This window comes from Sturnira hondurensis, unplaced genomic scaffold (genome assembly GCF_014824575.4).
Source record: "Sturnira hondurensis isolate 20B ecotype Veracruz unplaced genomic scaffold, ASM1482457v3 Scaffold0019428, whole genome shotgun sequence".
Classification (NCBI taxonomy): Eukaryota; Metazoa; Chordata; class Mammalia; order Chiroptera; family Phyllostomidae; genus Sturnira; species Sturnira hondurensis.
This window is the reverse complement of record NW_028092059.1, coordinates 8,154,817-8,175,178: the sequence shown is the minus strand read 5'-3', so window position 1 is coordinate 8,175,178 and position 20,362 is coordinate 8,154,817. Positions and strand designations below refer to the sequence as shown.

The 20,362-nt window shown below is 38.8% G+C and overlaps 1 protein-coding gene across 1 annotated transcript in view; it reads left to right on the top strand.

The window, feature by feature from the left end:
* Window positions 1–20,362, top strand: part of NEB (nebulin) — a 203,314-nt gene that overhangs the window by 91,196 nt on the left and 91,756 nt on the right. The window contains exons 66-81 of the mRNA XM_037027771.1: window positions 1,626–1,829; window positions 2,445–2,549; window positions 4,795–4,902; window positions 6,123–6,434; window positions 6,978–7,181; window positions 7,901–8,005; window positions 9,051–9,158; window positions 10,223–10,534; window positions 11,458–11,661; window positions 12,127–12,231; window positions 13,021–13,128; window positions 15,701–16,012; window positions 17,513–17,716; window positions 19,086–19,190; window positions 19,330–19,437; window positions 19,836–20,147. Coding sequence (XP_036883666.1) covers window positions 1,626–1,829; window positions 2,445–2,549; window positions 4,795–4,902; window positions 6,123–6,434; window positions 6,978–7,181; window positions 7,901–8,005; window positions 9,051–9,158; window positions 10,223–10,534; window positions 11,458–11,661; window positions 12,127–12,231; window positions 13,021–13,128; window positions 15,701–16,012; window positions 17,513–17,716; window positions 19,086–19,190; window positions 19,330–19,437; window positions 19,836–20,147 — 2,916 coding nt within the window. The remainder of the gene's footprint in view (window positions 1–1,625; window positions 1,830–2,444; window positions 2,550–4,794; window positions 4,903–6,122; window positions 6,435–6,977; window positions 7,182–7,900; window positions 8,006–9,050; window positions 9,159–10,222; window positions 10,535–11,457; window positions 11,662–12,126; window positions 12,232–13,020; window positions 13,129–15,700; window positions 16,013–17,512; window positions 17,717–19,085; window positions 19,191–19,329; window positions 19,438–19,835; window positions 20,148–20,362) is intronic.

The window sequence follows — 20,362 nt, the reverse complement described above, 5'->3', positions numbered from 1 at the left end:
GTGATACACTCAGAAATGTGAGAAGCATCTGAACGTTAAAATGCCCTCCAGGTGTATGAAATGTTATTGTTTTCATTTTCCCTGTTGTTATGTAGGGGGCAATAACTACTCAGCATAAGGCAACTCCAATAGACTTTTTGTCTACACTGCAAAATATTGGTGTATTTTTCTACTTCATTGTTGTTACAAGTAAAATCCTTCAAATGAGGCAGGCAAAGATCCAATCCCATTGTCGTGAAGTAGTTGTGAATATTTAATGGGCACACAAAAATTATTTTTTTAGATTTTATTTATTTATCTACAGAGGGGAAGGGAAGGAGATAAGGAGAGAATATCAATGTATGGTTGCCTCTCGTGAGTGCCCTGCTGGGAACTGGCCTGCAACCCAGGCATGTGCCCTGACTGGGAATCAAATCTCGATCTTTTGGTTCACAGGCCCGTGCTCAATCCACCGAGCTACACCAGCCAGGGCCAAAAATTATTTTTTTATAAATATTTTTATTTTTATTTATTATTTCCACTGCTATGTACATTCAATGTTATTTTGTATTAGTTTCAGGTGTATACATAGCATAGTGGTTAGATAATTAGACATTTTACAGTGATCCCCTGATATTTCCAGTACCCACCTGGCACCATACATAGTTATTACACTATTAGTATTTTTCCTATACTGTATTTTACATCCCATGACTATTTTGTAACTACCAATATGTACTTCTCAATTTCTCCACCTTTTTAAAGCCAGTTCTCCAACCTTCCTCCCCTCTGGCAACCATCAGCCTGTTCTCTGTATCTATGAGTCTGTTTCTGTTTACAAAATTCTTCAACAGAGAGTAAAGTGAGAAATAAAGGTATGAAAAATGATTCTGGAAAGGAGTCCATACTTCCCATCCTGAGAACTTGGTGGGGAAGAGACTGGGCCCAGGACCAATGAAACTGCCGTTATTGTCCTCAATCTTGGACAGCATTACAGCCGTCACAGTTCTACCCCAGGGCATCAGGGATTCTACATCATCGTCTTCATGATTATGTTTTAACTCTCTCTCTATCTCTTTAAAAATAAGAGCATTACAGATATTTTGAAATATAATAAAAATATATTGATGGTAATAATAATCCAACCACTCCTGCTTATGTAATTTCTCACACAATATATCTCCACAATGTATGTGCTATTCTTTTAGTTAATATCACATTAATGACATTTCTACAAGTCATCAGTATTCTTAAAAAATATGACTCTTAATAGCTGCAGACAATTTTGTTTGACTAAGGCTAGCATTTATTTACTGATAACCCATTGCTGGACATATATGTGGCTTCTCTCACTTTGGCTTGGCATTCCTTTCACACGGACACCACAGTCACTGAACCGACTGACAGAAGATGTTAGTTTGGATCACTTCTCTTCTAACAACCTGAAATATTTAATCACTTTTTGTTATGGCCGGGAGACATTTTGGTGTCATTTTTTAACACAGTACCTCTTTTCATTAGCCCAATACTCATTTTCTATGAAAAGCAGCAACAAACAGAGTCATACTTTATTACTGATTTCATTTCCATCTTTACCCTGAATCTTTTGATTTGCTGAAGAGTTTCTGCCTTTTTCCTCTTCATAGAATGTATACAAGTCAGATCTCCAGTGGATGAAAGGCATCGGCTGGGTCCCCATTGGGTCTCTGGACGTGGTCAAGTGCAAGAGAGCTGGAGAGATACTGAGTGACAACCTCTACCGCCAGCCTCCTGACAAGTTTAAATTTACCAGTGTGACCGATTCCTTGGAACAGGTTCTGGCCAAGAACAACGCCATCACCATGAACAGGGTGAGCCTCAGCTGCCCCAAGCTTCACCAGGTGCCAAATGGCGTCACAACCCTTTAATGACTAGTGGACTTNTTCTGCCTTTTTCCTCTTCATAGAATGTATACAAGTCAGATCTCCAGTGGATGAAAGGCATCGGCTGGGTCCCCATTGGGTCTCTGGACGTGGTCAAGTGCAAGAGAGCTGGAGAGATACTGAGTGACAACCTCTACCGCCAGCCTCCTGACAAGTTTAAATTTACCAGTGTGACCGATTCCTTGGAACAGGTGCTGGCCAAGAACAACGCTATCACCATGAACAGGGTGAGCCTCAGCTACCCCAAGCTTCACCAGGTGCCAAATGGTGTCACAACCCTTTAATGACTAGTGGAGTTACAATCATTCATGAAACTGTGGGGTCACATTTACCTCCTAAATTACATACTGGAAAACCTCTCAATAGTTTGTATGATTCCTGGTTTTAACCTTGATAACCAGCACTAAGACTCAAACCTCCAACTGAATACCTTTGTTCAAATCTGGTTTATTTTTCTTCAGTAGAGCAATAACAATCCTATTTTAATTTGACACTTTGTAATTCTTATTTCAAATGGTTTTCTATGAACATCTTCTTTGACAGCGTTTATATACAGAGGCTTGGGACAAAGACAAGACTCAAATTCATATAATGCCTGACACTCCGGAGATTCTGTTGGCGAGGCAAAATAAAATCAACTACAGTGAGGTAGGAGCAAAAGTCTGTGGTACTACGCTTATTTTGCTGTGATGGTGGTGGTGGTGGTGGTTTGTTTTTCTACGCTTTTGTGGAGGTGTTCAACTATGATGGTGTGTGTGGCTCTGTGATGTGAGTACTCAGCCCATCCAGCCTCTCATATCTGGCTTGCACGTCCTAAGCTATCGGATTCCACAAAGAGAAGGCACATTCTCTTTTCAGTTTATGGCCACTGCTCATATGAGTTAGTGGACTGAGTAGTATTTTTGACTTTTCCAAGAGGTAGGAAAGCCAGATAAAATCCTGGATCAATATTTATACTAAAATGTTATTTGTTGTTCATCCGAAATTCAAGTTCAACTGGTCATGCTATCCTTTTATTTGCTAAATCTGTCAACCTAGTAAGGGGGCATTAATAATAGTCACCTATTCCCCACCAGGATCCTCAGTAAAACTGAGAAGTAAAACAAAGGAGTAGAAATAAAACTCAAAATGTCACATTTTTTACTGCTAAAGTTAGGCTCAAGGACACATTTATGTAAGAGGCAGATCAGCTGCTAACTGAAATGCAGAACTGGGCTCCTCATCCAGGCACAGGCCATGTGGGAGCAGGACAATCAGCTCCGCCCCTCCCAGGGGCCAGGTCCTGCTTAGAGCCCAGAGAAACGGAGGAGGAGCTTGTTCCTAGAGGGAGCAGTTTAGGCTGAGCTGGGCCTGCCCAGGTATCCATCCCATCCCTACCTGGGAAACATATCAGTAAATCACTACACCTCTCCAGGGACAGAGCGAGTAAAGGTGCAGTAAAAGGAGTAAAGCTTGAGAACATAATGAAGCCCCTTTGGTAGAAAGAAAACCTCAAGCATGAAAAGAAGTATTCTCCATTAACAACACTGATTACTTTTTTTAACTAAAATGCAGTTTTATAGGTGCATGTTTTACTAATATGATACATACAGCTAAAGTTTAGAATCAAAGTTGTTTTTAAGGCCAAGTTGTCTATGTTTTAAATTGTATTTCAATTTTTTTCTTATTTGTTTTTTTTTACATTATAAAATATTACATGATTGTCAAAATTGTCAAAAGTAATAAAGAAATGAGTAAAAGTATATATATACACACACACATACATACATATATATATATATGAGGTCTGCCCAGAAGGTATCCAGCCATGTAATATGAAAAATAGAGACATTTATTGAAGAAGATACTAGGCACAAGAAACATTGTACATAGGACAATGACGCCTCAGTCCCCCGTCAAAATAGGCACCAAGGGACCTCAAACAGTTCTCCCAATTGCCATCAGCTGCCCGGTCATATTTTCCTGAATCTCCCTGACAGTCTGAAATCTCTTCCCTTTCAAAGTTGATTTTAGTTTTCAGAAAAGCCAGAAATTGCAGGGCACGAAATAGGGGGTGTAGGGGTGCTGAGTCACCTGGATGATTTGACGTTTCACCAAAACACTTGGCATGAGACATGATGCACAAGTAGATGTATTGTCATGATGAAGCTGCCAGTCACCTGTTGCCCGTAGCTGTGGCATCTGAATCATCCAAATAGTTTCTGCAGAGGAATGTTCAGGCTTAATAAAAAGTTGGATGCAGATTTGTCGCGCTACTCAGTCATTTTAAGTGCACAGCCACACACTACACATGCTTAGTCAACCAGGTCTTTTTTGAGAGGTCAAAAAAATAGTCAGTTTTTTGACCCACTGACTGGTACAGTGAAGGTGGCATTGTTCACACATGTGCATTCCAGTCCACTCTCCTTGGCTGCCAGGCTGCATTAATATCACGCAAATTGTTCTCATTATATTAACAATGGCAGGACTTTTCTGTACAGAACTCATGTATTATAAACAAAGAAACTAAACATTGTTCTGCAATTTTTTTCTCTTAGAAATATATATAGATTGATGTTTTGTACATCCATTCATATTATGATCATATTTAATCCATGTTGATATGCATAATATATCATTTAATCTATTCATCTATTACATATCATTGTCGATTAATAATAGATTAATATATCCATCTATGCTATATAATAGATTAACACATCCGTGTTAATAACCACTCATTTGTTTCTAATGCTATATAATTTGGGGGTAAGATACAATGTATTTACTTCCAATATTGCTAGAATTTTCAATCATTTTGGAGCCTTTTCTTTTTTACATGTGGTGTCTCCCTTGATAATCTCCAAGTGGGTGCTGTCAGACCTTTGCTCTAGCTCTGATTTTCTTTCTGCAGACTCTGTACAAACTTGCCAATGAAGAAGCAAAGAAGAAAGGCTACGACTTGCGAAGCGACGCCATCCCGATAGTAGCAGCCAAGGCCTCCAGGGACATCGCCAGTGACGTAAGTAATACCACTCCATGTATGTACGTGGCTGGATGGCATTGGGGCCCTTCTCAGTCATTATTACAACAGGAAGATGCACCTGAATGCCAGTTCAAGCACATTTATTGTGATTTAAACGAAACAGTGTTTTTCATTTGAAAAAGCTCTTTTCCATTTTTAACTCCAAAAGACTTGAATATTCAGGTTCCATAGGGAGGGGGTGTCCTAATCTTCAGTATAAAATTGAATTTGAATCTAAAGTCTTTCCTATCTATGATTATGAGACATTATCTCCATATGTGAGCACTTGGCCTATTCAGAAATAAGAAAATGCCAGAAAAGTTAAAAAATAACTTGGTTACATATATTGGTTCAACATCAGAAAAAGGCCTTGTTACAGTTAGGTCTAGGGAAATACACCTTTCCCCGAACCTGCTCTGGACTTCTGTCAGCTCTTTCTTCGAAAATTACCTTAGGTGCTCCTTTTGAGTTATTTTCAAATGAAAACAGAAAATCAAAGGCAAACGCGTCAAAACAACCAAACAGTGAGCCTGACTCTTCTTCCCTCTGTCTCTGGAAGAAGTGGGTCCTAAATATACATTAGGATTAGTGTGACATTGTCACGGAAAGTGGAGAGAAAATGTCCAGGCACTTACCACCACCTCCTACAATATGCTTTCTTGTAGTTGTATAATTTGTTTTCTCAGGTGACGAATCCGAGTAAACCTTAGCGAAATTTGATTTTTGAGAGAGCAAGAAACACACGATGGAAAAACCAGGCCCGTCCATTTGAGGGAGCCAAGTGACCCAGTCAGTAGAAGTCAGCAGAGCCAGACTGGGGAGGGGCAATATGTAGTCTGGAGGGTAAAATGGTACCTGTGGACTCAGGAGTAGCGTTCTCAAAGCCATATGTAAAACTTCTGGGTTAGTGGCTTTACCGGCCCAAGATGAAGCAAAGGTAGCATACAGTTCCAACTGATTTTCTTAAAAGTGTTGCTGCTTTTATTTTCAGGGACTTAATGTCTGCAAACCCTAAAACTGTGTAGTTTGGCATACTTTCCCATTAGAGTATTTTTGTGAAGCCTAATCAGAGTTTAGGATGAGGAGATAAATTCATATTCACACAATTACATTTCTCTGCAAAAATTACCAATTTTAAAATAATAAACTTTTATATTAATAAGACATTTAGCTTTTTATATTTATTTTCATTTTTAAAATGACTGATTTTATTTCAGTACAAATACAAAGATGGATACCGCAAACAGCTCGGCCACCACATTGGAGCCCGCAACATCAAAGATGACCCCAAGATGATGTGGTCCATGCATATGGCCAAGATCCAGAGTGACAGGGAGTACAAGAAGGATTTCGAGAAGTGGAAGACCAAGTTCAGCAGCCCCGTGGACATGCTGGGGGTGGTCCTGGCCAAGAAGTGCCAGAGCTTAGTCAGTGACGTGGACTACAAGAACTACCTGCACCAGTGGACATGCCTGCCTGACCAGAATGACGTCATCCACGCTCGGCAGGCCTATGAAATTCAGAGTGACGTGAGTACTGAGACCCGTTAAATACCACCAGTAACCACACTCATGATAGTAATACAGCATTATTCCATGGGTGTGCCGCAAGATTTTTTGAAACCTGCAATACCTGACTATTTAGTTAGGGGCATTGACCTCTTTTCCCTTAGATTGTCAAATAAAAAAATGACAACATCCAGCACAACAATAGCTGTGCAATGTGAGTGAAACAAAATTATACCTATTTGTTGTCAAATCAACAAAAACTATATTTTTGATGTACTGCAGAATTTTAGTCATTAGTTTATATGTGCCATGAGATGAAAAAGAATGAAAATCACTGTAGTAATAATAGATAATGGTCTAAGATTAGGCAGAGCCCTCAGAAAGAATAATCTTGTTTTTTTCTCTTCACACCTCATTCGCTATACTTTTCTTTCAGAGAGGACATAATATTTTAAAAGAGAAAGACATGAAATTTGGCTAGTTTCCCAGTCTTTTTCTTTCATCTTTGAAACCAGGTCTCATTAATAGCTTTAGTAATACTTGCAATTTTGTTTGTCTCGCCAGAACATTTATAAGTCAGATCTCCAGTGGATGAAAGGCATCGGCTGGGTCCCCATTGGGTCTCTGGATGTGGTCAAGTGCAAGAGAGCTGGAGAGATACTGAGTGACAACCTCTACCGCCAGCCTCCTGACAAGTTTAAATTTACCAGTGTGACCGATTCCTTGGAACAGGTGCTGGCCAAGAACAACGCCATCACCATGAACAAGGTGAGCTCCCAGTTTTGGGGAAAGTAAAAAGGGCTATAGGTTCTTGAGAATATTTATAATTAATTAAGTTAACCTTTTTGTTTTATTTAATTGGCATCCTATGTACAGTGATCGGGTTGAGTTCTCTATTCAGTTACATTGTATGTGGGAATTTCTGCTTTGACATCTCTTAGGAAATCGAGAGAGTTAAGTATAGGACAGTTATTCGGTGTGCAAATTGTTTGAAGTCTATGAGAGTTATTATGGTTTAGTATAAAGTTTTTTTCTTCTTGGGCACTTATCTAGGTAAGTATATAACAAACAAGTCAAATGTAAATCTCCATAAAATTTATTAAAAAGGAAACTTAGAAATGGCTAATCCAGGTACATTTGCAGTTAATAAAACAACAAATAAAAGATTGGGAAGGATTTGTTCATATGGCCACAGTACAAGTGGCTGTCCATCTATGCTTGGAAAGAAAACACTTGCCTTTCATTTACTTGGAACAGATGTGATTTTGTAGTGAAACACACAGTTTTACTATTCATGTCTTAGCCTACCTTTATATTTGGTAATAATAATCTCATAATATTAAAGAGACTGGAGGGTCTTGGTCTACTGCACGCAGCACAGACAGGGAGGATACTGGCTGTCCAGTGTGTCAGGATGTCTAAATCGGAAGTTTCTGTTTATGGCAAGCACTGTGTATCTGATTCGCTCACCTTTTTATCTCTTACAGCGCTTATACACAGAAGCCTGGGACAAAGACAAAACCCAAATCCACATCATGCCTGACACGCCTGAAATTACATTGGCAAGACAAAATAAAATAAATTACAGTGAGGTAAGACCACTTATTTTATTTCCTTAATCTAACCACATTGATTTTTGCTGATATAAAAGAAAGTTTAGAATTATAGATTTAATTCTTATGAGGACCAATTAGTTTAGCTTTATTTCTTACAAACAATATTCTGCCCTGAAGATATATATCATTGTGTTCAAAAAGTAGATAGGTAGATAGAGAAGTAGATAAATACAAAAATTCTCCATATCAGGAGGGGGGGACGCTCTCCAAGTCAACTATTAGTGATTGAAACAAATTGTAATTTTAATTAAAAAACAATTGCTATTTATCAGATTAATACTTGCTTCAAAATTTGTTCTGTGAATTTTTCTTCAGTTACTCATTTGTAAAACAGGATAAAAATGCCTATCTTAAAGAATTTCTGTGATGAATAAATGAGGTTATATATATATATATATATACCCAGTCCAGTACAAAATATCAGTAGTTGCTTAATAACTTTAAACTTTCCATTCACATTTAAGTCACTGTGGAAATTAGATTTTTAATATGCTCAAAATAACTTGCGGTTTATTGGCAAGAACTAAGAGAATTCTTAAAGTTGCCCATTTATTGTCTGAAGACGATAAAATACACCCTTGATGCGTGGTCTCTAGCTGAACTTGTCACCGTGTGTCTCCACAGTCTGGGAGTAGTACTGCAGAAACAGCTTCTTGCCCGGTTGTTCTTGACAAAGAGTTATCTGGTTTATTGAACAAGAATTCTGATGTCGTATGTGTCTGTGCATGTGTCTTCCTTTTTAACAAAAGGAGGAAGGTAGACTTTTCTTCAGCTTGAGAACACTGGAAAATTTAAGTACTCATTTGAAGACTTGGCCATATTCATTGCTTCATCCATACTAATTACTTTTGCCTATAAAAATGTATCCTTAAAGAGAGGCATACTTACATCTTTTTAAATTTTATTTAGAGCTGAATATACTAGTGCAGTTCTGCATCCAAAAGTAGTGTTCCTTTGGCAAAAATACGTTTTTAGAGTGAAAGCGAGTACTGCACCTAAAAGCTACTACTTCTGTCCTCAGAGCCTCTATCGCCGGGCCATGGAAGAAGCCAAGAAAGAAGGCTATGACTTGAGAAGTGATGCCATTCCCATTGTAGCTGCCAAGGCCTCCAGGGACATTGCCAGTGATGTAAGAGCTGATTAAGTCCCTCCCTTTGTTACTGAGAGGCCAAACCCTGTGTAGGGAATCACATCATTGGGACACGGCTGGAAGTCTCTTTAGTCATCATCTATCTTAACCACTTTTATTTTACAGGCAAATAAATTGAAGCTTTGACACTTTAGGTGACGTGCCCCAGATCACAAGCATCACAAAACAAAACCTGGAGTAGAATGTGGTTCCTTTGACTCTTGTTGTTCGGGCTTTGCTTAATAAAATTGAGTGCCTTGATTAAAGTTAGATGGACATATGCCAAACTGCTCCTAAAACCTCATGGGCTCTCCTCAGGATACACCTAAGGCAAACTTTTCAGGGAAGAAGGACGTTTCATTGAGTTCTCCCCCACGTCTTGAAGAAGGACATAGAATAGCAAAAAAGCTGTAAATTTCGTTGCCAAAAGGTCCACAAAATCAATATTCCATTACCCTAAAAATAAAAGCATCAGATTCCTTGACAACTTAATATTAATCTGAGAGTAACAATATTTTGGTAGGTTTTTCTTTTTTATTGTGATAACAACACATAACATAAAATTTACTATCTTACCCATTATCAAGTGTATAGTTCTGCAATGTTAAGTATGTTCTCACTGCTTCATCTTGCAAAACTGAAACTCTTTACCCATCAAACAACAAAAACTGCCCAGTTTTAAACCACGGTGCAGATTATTTGTGCAGAGGAGATTATTTCTCCGAATGCCTTAGAAAAATAAGATCGATGAACCATGTAAACACATCTCGGATGTACCCCCTCCACGTGACTTCATCACTCTACTTAAACTCCCCCTTTCAATGTTCACTTTTCATCACTTTTGTCAACATATAATTTTTAGCATAATATAAAGGGATCATCATAGAGTTAGCCTGTGGGAATGTGAGACCCAGCACACCATTCTCGTCCGAGCATCAGCACGCCCCACTGTGTAGCATCCCCGCAGCGCATGATGGAACTCCCCTAGTGCCTTTCCCAGAAAAGCGTCACCACAGAAGGACCAGCAGGAAACAGCTCCTCGTTTACTGGGTTCTCTCTTTCAGTACAAGTACAAAGAAGCTTATCGTAAGGAACTGGGTCACCTCATTGGTGCCCGAGCAGTACATGATGACCCCAAGATGATGTGGTCCCTTCACATTGCCAAAGTGCTGAGTGACCGCGAGTACAAGAAAGAATTTGAGAAGTACAAGACCAGATACAGCAGCCCAGTGGACATGCTTGGTATCGTTTTGGCCAAGAAATGTCAGACCTTGGTCAGTGACGTGGACTATAAACATCTTCTGCACGAGTGGACATGTCTGCCCGACCAGAACGACGTCATCCACGCTCGGAAAGCTTACGACCTCCAGAGTGACGTGAGTACTCCCCATGCGGCTTCTCCATGGTAAAAGCAGCTCTGAATCACCTCCGTGGGCTCTGACTACTGCCAATGGACTGGAATTTGTTTGTATATTTCTGGATAATACACAATTGAATGTTCAAAAACGGTTTCCCACTGGCAGCCCTATAGTTTATTTCATAATTTTTCTTCCGCAAAAGCTATATGTAAAAGAGGAAATAAAGTATAAATGATCAATTCTGTACAGGTATATTTCTTCCTGGTAATTCAGGCTTTCTTTGTCTGAGTTAAATAAAACTTAGTCCTCAAAATATGTAACTATACATTTTGAGGCAGAAGTGCTAGAAATGTATGTATATGTGAATGGAGGGTAGTATGGAGAGCTAAGATAAGAGGTATATAATGCTAAATTATTTTAACATTCATATTTTATATCTACTGACAAGAAAGTACTAAGACATTCTTATCTTTTTCATGATTTTGTTGAGTTGTCCACTTGAAACCTGTGTGGTTTTGTGAACCAATGCCACCCCAATAAAGTCAAGAAAAAATAAAAATAAAGTAAAATAAAATAAACTTGGTTCTTAAAATTTGTTAATTTTTATTAACAATTGACCTATCCTAGTAAGGGTAAAATAAAAAGAATAATTAGGGAAATATCTAATATACTACCTTGTGTAAAAATTTTATAATACATTCAAGAGCATAACTGTGTCTTTTACATTTTAAAAATCTCATAATTCTTGGTATAATGCTCTATACTAAAAAATGCTTAGAAAAAAACACACTCATAATTCAATAATATTTATGAATGAGTAATCTATGATGCTGGGAGCCTAATCTGTTCATCAGCAGTTTTGTTGTCTTTCTAATGTGAGCCATTTTGTGACTGTGAACCCAAAACACTAATGAGTAAATGTGTTACCCGCTGATTTGCAGAATTTGTATAAGGCAGACCTTGAATGGATGAAAGGCATTGGCTGGGTGCCCATTGGCTCCTTGGAAGTTGTTAAAGCCAAGAGGGCCACAGAGATACTGAGTGACAACATCTACCGTCAGCGCCCAGACGCACTGAAATTTACCTGCATAACTGACACCCCAGAGCAAGTGCTGGCGAAGAGCAACGCTATAAACATGAACAAGGTGAGTCTTCACCCCTCACCGTTAGGTGTCAAAATTCACCATAGAACAAGGTGAACATCCTGACGTATCACTACATTTTAAAGATTCCTAGAGGGTTTATGATACCTTTAAAAATGACTTTTCCATTGTAAAGCCGTAGTTACTTATTAATTCTTCAAAATATTAAACTGATGTTAAAAATACTATGTGCTGTAATTATTTAGAACTACAGACTTTAAACACTACAACCCAATTATACTTTTCAGAACTGCTATCGAATTTTAATAAGAAACAGTAAAAACTCTGAGTCCACAAAATAGCAAGCTAAATACTCTTGGATACAGTAATTTATACACATAAATAGTAGAAAGTTATGTAAATTTAATAATCTTATTTCTACTTTGTATAGAGGAGAGGTGACTGGTATATAATTTTTAAAAAGTCTGTGAACTGCAAAATCATTTTCCTCACTTTTTTTTTCCATAGCGCTTATATACTGAAGCCTGGGACAATGATAAGAAAACCATCCATGTCATGCCCGATACTCCAGAAATCATGCTGGCCAAACTCAACCGAATAAACTACAGTGATGTGAGTGAACCTTTGATGTCATAGTGAACAGAAAGGCAAAAATGAACTGTTGTAACTGTTTCCTTCATGAACTGTTTTGACTAACTTATTATACATACCCCAAATAACATTGTCAGTAAAAGGTATTTCTCCCTTGATTCAATCTGGGCTATGTGATAGGTCCACAAAGTAGGACAGCCTTTTAACAACAGAATATCAGGAAATGAAATGCTTATGGAGAAATATTCCAATAGGAATTATACTCTTTCCCCTACATGTCAGTGAGGGGTATTACATCATTATTTTATTCAACAACTATTTATGAGGCAGGCCCTGGCTTGAAACTCACTTGATGGTCAGTGAGTTTTTATGCCCTGCATTATTTTGCTACTTTGTTAAAGTTCTGATTCCCATTTAATGTTATTTGCAAGCATTTTTTATGTGTCTCATTGAGAACCAACATTTTCATCAGGGAAATTGTTCTGAAACCCTACTTTACAGAAAGATCATGGTCTTTGAGAATAGTCCACGTAAAATGAGAAAAAGTAAGGACAGTGCACTGAGTGTTTCATGAATCCAAATCTCCCCCCGAGATTTTTGAAATTTGCCAATCAATAAAATTCCAAAGTTTAAGAACATGTGCCTTAAAATACTTAAGTCCCATGAAACCAAGTTTTGTACAAACCCATCCTAATACTTCACTTTGCGGATTTGTTCCTGTAGTTTAAATGAAGATGAGGAAAAAGTAATTAATAAACAATTTCCTTTTTCATGGAAGGAGGAATGACTTACTGACTCTCCTTTCTGCAGAAACTCTATAAACTTGCTTTGGAAGAGTCTAAGAAGGAAGGCTACGACTTGCGTGTGGATGCCATTCCGATCCAGGCAGCCAAGGCTTCCAGAGATATTGCTAGTGACGTAAGTTGATGTTTTTAGAAGACACATCTCATATCCAAAGATGTTCACAAATGGAAGCTTTTATAGTTTCTCTTGACAAAATTTTTGTTGTCCCTATGTCTCAATTTTATTTACTGATTCCCTCATGTGCAGAATTGCAAACAAAAACAAAGAAAAGATACTATATCCATTATACCTACTAATTGATTAAAGATAGAGGTATTTTCTTTTTTTTAATAGTGTTTCTTTTTTTCTTAAAGCCCCTGAAGTGTTTATATATATATATATATATTTATACTTTATTTATTTATCTTTAGAGAGGAAGGGAAGGAGAGAGGGGAAAGGGAAGGAGAGAAGGAGAGAAACATCAGTGTGTGGTTGCCTCTCATGTGTCCCCTGCTGGGAATTGGCCTGCAACCCAGGCATGTGCCCTGACTGGGAGTCGAACTGCGATCCTCTGGTTTGCAGGCCCGTGCTCAGGCCACTGAGCTATACCAGCTGGGGCTTATTTTCTTAAATATAAATATTTTATGGACACTAAAAATAGGTTCACATGTTTGAAATTGGGCAGCAGTTGACACAGAAATTTGTAAAAAAAAAAAAAGTGCATTAATTGCACATGCCAGTCAATCAATATAAGTGTGAACAGTTTCCTGCTCCTCCTATCCATGTATCCTGGCATTAAAAGAAGATTCTATGATGGATGCATGTTAGAGTTTTGTTTCAGACTTTGTAACATTTAGTGAGTTGCCCGTAAATGATCACAATAGCAAATGGAGAAGTGAGTGCAGCTTTTCCTCTGTACCCACTTGTATCTTTTCTCTAGTTCTTCCCTTTTCCTGAGGCCCATCTGGGGAGGGTGTCCAGTGACCTCATTCTGTATCACAGTTTCTTAGAACCCACATCCAGACCTTTCTTGTTCTAGAAGGGCCCCGTGACTTACATGATGCTTTATTCCTTCTATTATTAAAACATTTTCTGGCTGTCCAGCTGCAGAAGCCCACACTATGATCACCTCATGGTAAAATGGACCATAACATGTTATTCTTAAATTTTAAAAGTAGATTGAGTGTTGACCCCAGGCAGGACTTTCTCATGGTGAAAATTTAACAGCATTAACAGGCTAATAGGTGAGTTTGTTCCTGGTGACTCTACCTGAATATAGCCCATACCCTCCACCAAGGAATTCACTACGTATTGTAATTACAAGGAATATATTCTAAAATATTCTAAATATTAAAGCGTTTTTTAGAAAAATAGCCACATCTTTAAATTCAGAAGATGCTCACTTAAATTATACGAGATGCTCTACCTTTACTTGTTAAGCAATGCCATGTAAGCTAGATAGTGCTGTCCCCAGGCAGGGACTGGCCTGGTGCAGGGCTGCCTCAGGCTGGCCTGCAGTGTGTGGGTGTTTGACTTTGTGCAGGAAAGATTTCACAGCCAACACAAGTCCAGGGGATTTTGAGAGTATGTTTCTTAAAGGTGGAACAGTGAAACAAAGGAAGGACTTAGAGTAGAAGAAGTGACAGTGGAAAGCCTAGGCGGTGCTCTGCTTTGACTCCCTTCAAACAGTGTAAGAAAGAAGTGAGACAAGGCACAGCTGCTGTGAGCTCACTGGGAAGTCAGAGAAAAAGGGGGCCTTGCAGACAGGATCAGGGGTAAGTAAGCCTGGGATGAACTGCCACTTCCCGCTGGTCTCCTGCTTGCACGTCTTGTGGGGACCCTGCGAGTTTAGGAGGAAGGAAAAAGTTCATACTCAAGAAGGGGCATGGGCGTGGTCTAGAGGGAGCCTGCGCTGGTATTCTTTGTAGTGAGGGTTTTTGTCCTTCTTCTGTCGGAGAGACTGTTAGGGGAGGGTTTCAGCAGACTGGCTATTCAACAGCTTTGCCAGGTGCATTTTCAATATGCTGATGCATCAGAATAAGCATATAGGGGAGTGTGGGATTGAGTATTCTTTGGTCTGCTCTACTGTTTTACTTTTATCTTGGTCTGGCTCTAACCAGGTTTTTGCTATTTGTTTCCCTGATTTCATCTGTCCCTGGGTTTGGCTGGCACCAATGACAAAAATTGGGTCTCTGACCTCTATCTCCCAGACCGGAGTGATTTGAGTTATGTATTCTCTGGTTAGGCAGGTGAGGTATGAACCATTTTTTCTCAAGTGTTCTTGGTTAGGGAAGATAATTTCTTGTTATAAGAAGATAATGGCTATAAGTTGTTCAAATTGTTTGATCTTGTTTAATTTTCTTGTCTCAGTTTCTCCATTCCACTTGCCAAGGAATTTTTCTAGCTTCTTGCTATCCTGCCTCAGTATAGTTTAGGAGAAAGGGGAAAATGTTAGGAACCAGATGCTACTCCATTTTAGTCTCAACTCTGCCACCTACTTGTGATGTGACCATGAACAAAATAACTTATCTCCTCTAGGCTTTAGATTTCTATTTCATAAAATGGGATTGATAATCTGAACCTTTCTCTCTGACACTAGTGGGAGCAAAAAACAAAAGAAATAGTGGGTGTATGTAATTGTGAAATGTCATATAAATCTTTTGAGATATTCTTATCATTAGACTAACGTCCCTTTTCTCTTTTGCAGTACAAGTACAAGGAAGGCTACCGTAAACAGCTTGGCCACCACATTGGGGCCCGAAACATTAAGGATGACCCCAAGATGATGTTGGCTATGCATGTGGCCAAGATCCAGAGCGACAGGGAATATAAGAAAGATTTCGAGAAGTGGAAGACCAAGTTCAGCAGCCCCGTGGACATGCTGGGGGTGGTGCTTGCTAAGAAGTGCCAGATCCTTGTCAGCGACATAGATTACAAGCATCCGCTGCATGAGTGGACCTGCCTGCCTGACCAGAATGACGTCATTCACGCTCGGAAGGCCTACGACCTTCAGAGTGATGTGAGTGGGTCTAATATTATTCAGCATGTGTTTTAAAGGTTTAAAAAGGAAGTTCTAACACTTTTTGTGCCATAGAATCTTTTGGCAATCTGGTTAAACCTATGCATAACTTTCACAACAATGTCATAAAATGTGCAAATTAAAAATATATACATATTTACACATATGTGTGTATATGTAGATGTATGCTTTTATTAATATATTAAATAAAAAAGATCTAGCAATGGGTATAATCACTAGTTTGATTTCAAAGAAGTGATGAGCATAAATTTCAAGATGTCTGCAACAACTATAATAGAATATGAAAATATTTGTGAATTCTATTGCCAACCGAGTCCCAGGTAGTGTTAATACTACTATGATCTCTTGCCTAAACTTACAATTGAAAGAAATGCTATATTTCAGTTACAGATTAGTGAAAATAAATAAATAAATATATATTTTTTTCTATCCAAGTTCATTGATATCAGATTTAGAATTTCTGGTTTAATGCAATCTCATTTTCCAAATGAATTCATTGCATTAGCATTTTTCTGACTGCTTAACTTATAGGAAATATTTATTCTAATTTGTAAAAGGAAGTTCAGGAATGAATTACACATTGAGATAATTTACTGTCTCAAGGAGACAATTCTCTCAAGGAGCTGGAAACAATAGCTACCTAGGAACATGTTAGGCACTTCTGTTCTCAGCCTGTAAATTGCCCCTACTAATATTAGCCACCTCACTGGTTTAGTAGCTCCTCATGAGTTGTTTTTTTTTTAATCAGGCTCTAAAAAGTAATCACTTTCAAAAGAATTATAAAAGTAGTGGCATTGTAAAAAAGAGTTTCCCCAAAATCCATAAAAGTAAAAAGGATTGTTACCCTTAACAATGAGAAAAATTCCCCTTCATCCAATTATTTTAAATTCAAAGAGAAAAGGTAAAAGAAAAATGAAATGTTTTACTTGAATTATAAACAGAAAAAGGGAACTGAAAATAAGATAGAGTAAAAATATTGGGACCTTCTGGCTTAGAAGCATGTATATAGAATTGTACGAAAAGACACTCTTTTTGTGGTCCCCAGAAAGCATACCAATTCAACCTGTGATCAGCCAGAAGCACTCATCCTCTCTGTTTACTACAGGACTGGTTGTGAAGGCCACTGCCCAACTAGATAAGAACAAACTGTGTCCCACCAGCCTATGAGTCCCACACAAGGAGGCATGCACACTCAAATCAGAAAATAAATGCTTTGTATCAGGAGGCAGGAAGTAATTTCCTGCAAATGATTTTGTCAATGAAATTATATATTACTAGAGAGATTTCACAGGTCTTTAAAGCAGGGTTATCTTCTGGAGCAAAGTGTTTGACTAACTCTTCTACACCAAAGTGAGTCTTCCCAGAAATTTAACACAAATAACATTTAAAATTACACATTCTCTGTATATGCTAAATAAGAATCAGACACCAGATTGTCTAGGCAATTTCTATAAATATTTGACATTATTTCATTTTCAGGCTATTTACAAAGCTGATCTGGAGTGGCTGAAAGGCATTGGATGGGTGCCCATTGGTTCCGTAGAGGTCGAGAAGGTAAAGAGAGCTGGAGAAATCCTGAGTGACAGGAAGTACCGCACGCCTGCAGACAAGCTCCAATTCACATGCATTACAGATACCCCAGAAATTGTCCTGGCGAAGAATAATGCCCTGACAATGAGCAAGGTTAGTCTTCAGCTATTTCCAGTTGCCTGAGTCATACCTCCCATAAAGTGAGAAATGTATAACTATTTAGCGTTTTGTTCTAATGTCTGGGAAACACAGTGTTGATAGCCGTGCCAGTGTGCAACTCAAATTAGTTGCTTGGTTTACTCTTTCTCTTAGGTCATGGAAATCCACTTTGAAAAGTAAGCTGCTGTTGTTTTCAGTTTTCGTACCCAAGATAGATGATCGGTTCTTTTTTCCAGAGCCCTAGCAATCTGTTTATTGAGACTGAGTTAATTCTTTATCCAATGAGTAGGGCCTCCAACATGCACATTTTAGATTTAATTCAATGTATCCAAACTCTCCCACACCATCCTGGACATCTTCCAAACATTCACATGGTGAGACTGAGTGCTTGTTCAGTGAAGAATATGAAATTGGCCCTCAGCAAACTCCAGAATTAGAGGTATTAACACTCCATAAATTCTATTCTATACCACACCTGTCAACAGCAACCACAGTGATAAAAGCAATAGAAAATATCATAACATTTGTTGAGTGCCTACTATAACTGATGCATTTTATGTATATTATGGTTAATCTTCAACCAAAACAAAAACTCAGTAAAAAAGATATGATTATCTTCCTCTAAGAAATGAGGAATCCAAGGCGTTATGTATGTTTCCCAAGATCACACAGCTTGGCGGACTCTCTGTAGTACCCCTGTGCCTTAACTTGGACCTAAACTTCTTACTTTCTTTCTCCTAAACTCCAAGGGTGCCCATGAGACTTGCAACAGGGGAACAACAGGCAGTGGCATCTCGTCCCGTGCTAAACCCCTGAATGTGTCCCCAAGGCCCCATTTTCTCTGACTCACCCATGAGCGGACAGCAGCCCCGCCTTGGCTCACTTCTTTCCCATTAGATTTCTAGGGAAGCAGAGCACCGCCTAGTCTCTATCCTGTTCCTTCTTCCACCCTAAACCCTTCCTTTGTTTCACTGCCCCCAGCTTTAATAAACATACTCTAAAAAAAAAAGTCACACACAGACACAGTGGAGTTGGGTTTGAACTTAGGGTTGACTGTGCAGTCTAGGGATTCCTACTGCATCAGGGTCTATAGCCAAGCTCCGTCCTTGGGAGGCCTGTGAGGAATCGTGCATTTCACTGGATAAGAATTAATCATTGAGATCATTATGTTGCTTCATACGGACTATGAAACAATCATATGGCTGTTTAAATATTGCCATGTTTGACTCTCTTCATTACCCTTTTGCTTCCCTCGCCTCCAAATAACCTTTAAAAGGCTATTTTATAGTTAAATGAGTTCAGTTTGAGATTAACTATAAAGTATAGGCTTTTTAAAAAGGGGTTTTCCTCACTTTCCTCACAGCATTTATACACGGAAGCTTGGGATGCGGACAAAAGTTCCATCCACGTGATGCCAGACACCCCAGAAATCATGCTGGCCAAGAGCAATTCTGTCAACATCAGCCAGGTAAGAGGTTTTCCAGTTGTTTAAGCCTTTCTAGGAGTAATTAAAATACTTTTTCTATCTTACCACCTTCCTTTCTGGAATTGGCCTATTAACTTCCCATAACACTTTTATTTTTCTGTTGTGGTTATTCTCCACGTAGAAACTTTACACCAAGGGATGGGATGAATCAAAGATGAAGGACTATGACCTGAGAGCCGATGCTATTTCCATCAAAAGTGCCAAGGCCTCGAGAGACATCGCCAGTGATGTAAGTGCCCTCCGTCTTCTGCCCCGGGATTCCCATTGCTGAACAACCTTAGTGCAGCCAGCGGCCACACTTCGTGATTACTTTCAGAAGCATTCCTCCAGCCCTGTTTCCCACATCCTAAGATCTTGCCCTTTGTTGTCATAGAGAAGAAAAATACACTTTGGAATTATATTTTTAGTTGATGCAGAAAAGGGTTTCACCAATGAAGATATATGATTACACTCCAGTTATGTTTGTAATAGTATAACGTGTTAGTTTTAAATTATTCAGTGATGCCAAAATATTTACAATATGAAATTTATCTATTTGTTGGTGGGTGTTTATGATGTCTGTGAATTGTCTGTGTGTATATGGTTATAACAGAATGGGTTTCTAAACCTGTATTTCTGACATTTTAGTACAAATACAAAGAAGCGTATGAGAAACAGAAAGGCCACCACATTGGAGCTCAGAGCATTGAAGATGACCCTAAGATTATGTGCGCTATACATGCAGGGAAGATTCAAAGTGAAAGAGAGTACAAGAAGGACTTCGAGAAGTGGAAGACCAAGTTCACTAGCCCAGTGGACATGTTAGGCCTCTTGCTGGCCAAGAAATGTCAGACACTAGTCAGTGACATTGATTACCGGAACTACCTGCATCACTGGACATGCTTACCCGATCAAAATGACATTATCCAAGCAAAGAGGGCCTACGAACTACAGAGTGATGTGCGTACCATGAATTTTGGGAAGGGTGGAATGGGAGGACACAGATTTACTAATTGTCCAGGCACTACCTCTCTGGACAGAGCTAGGGGGCGCCGTTCACAGCGTTTAATAAAAACACTGTGATGCTTAAGACTTATGCTTAAGACTGCATGCTTAAGACTTATGTCACAGGAACAAAGAATACAGATAAAGAACCCTTCTTGGGTCATCTCCTT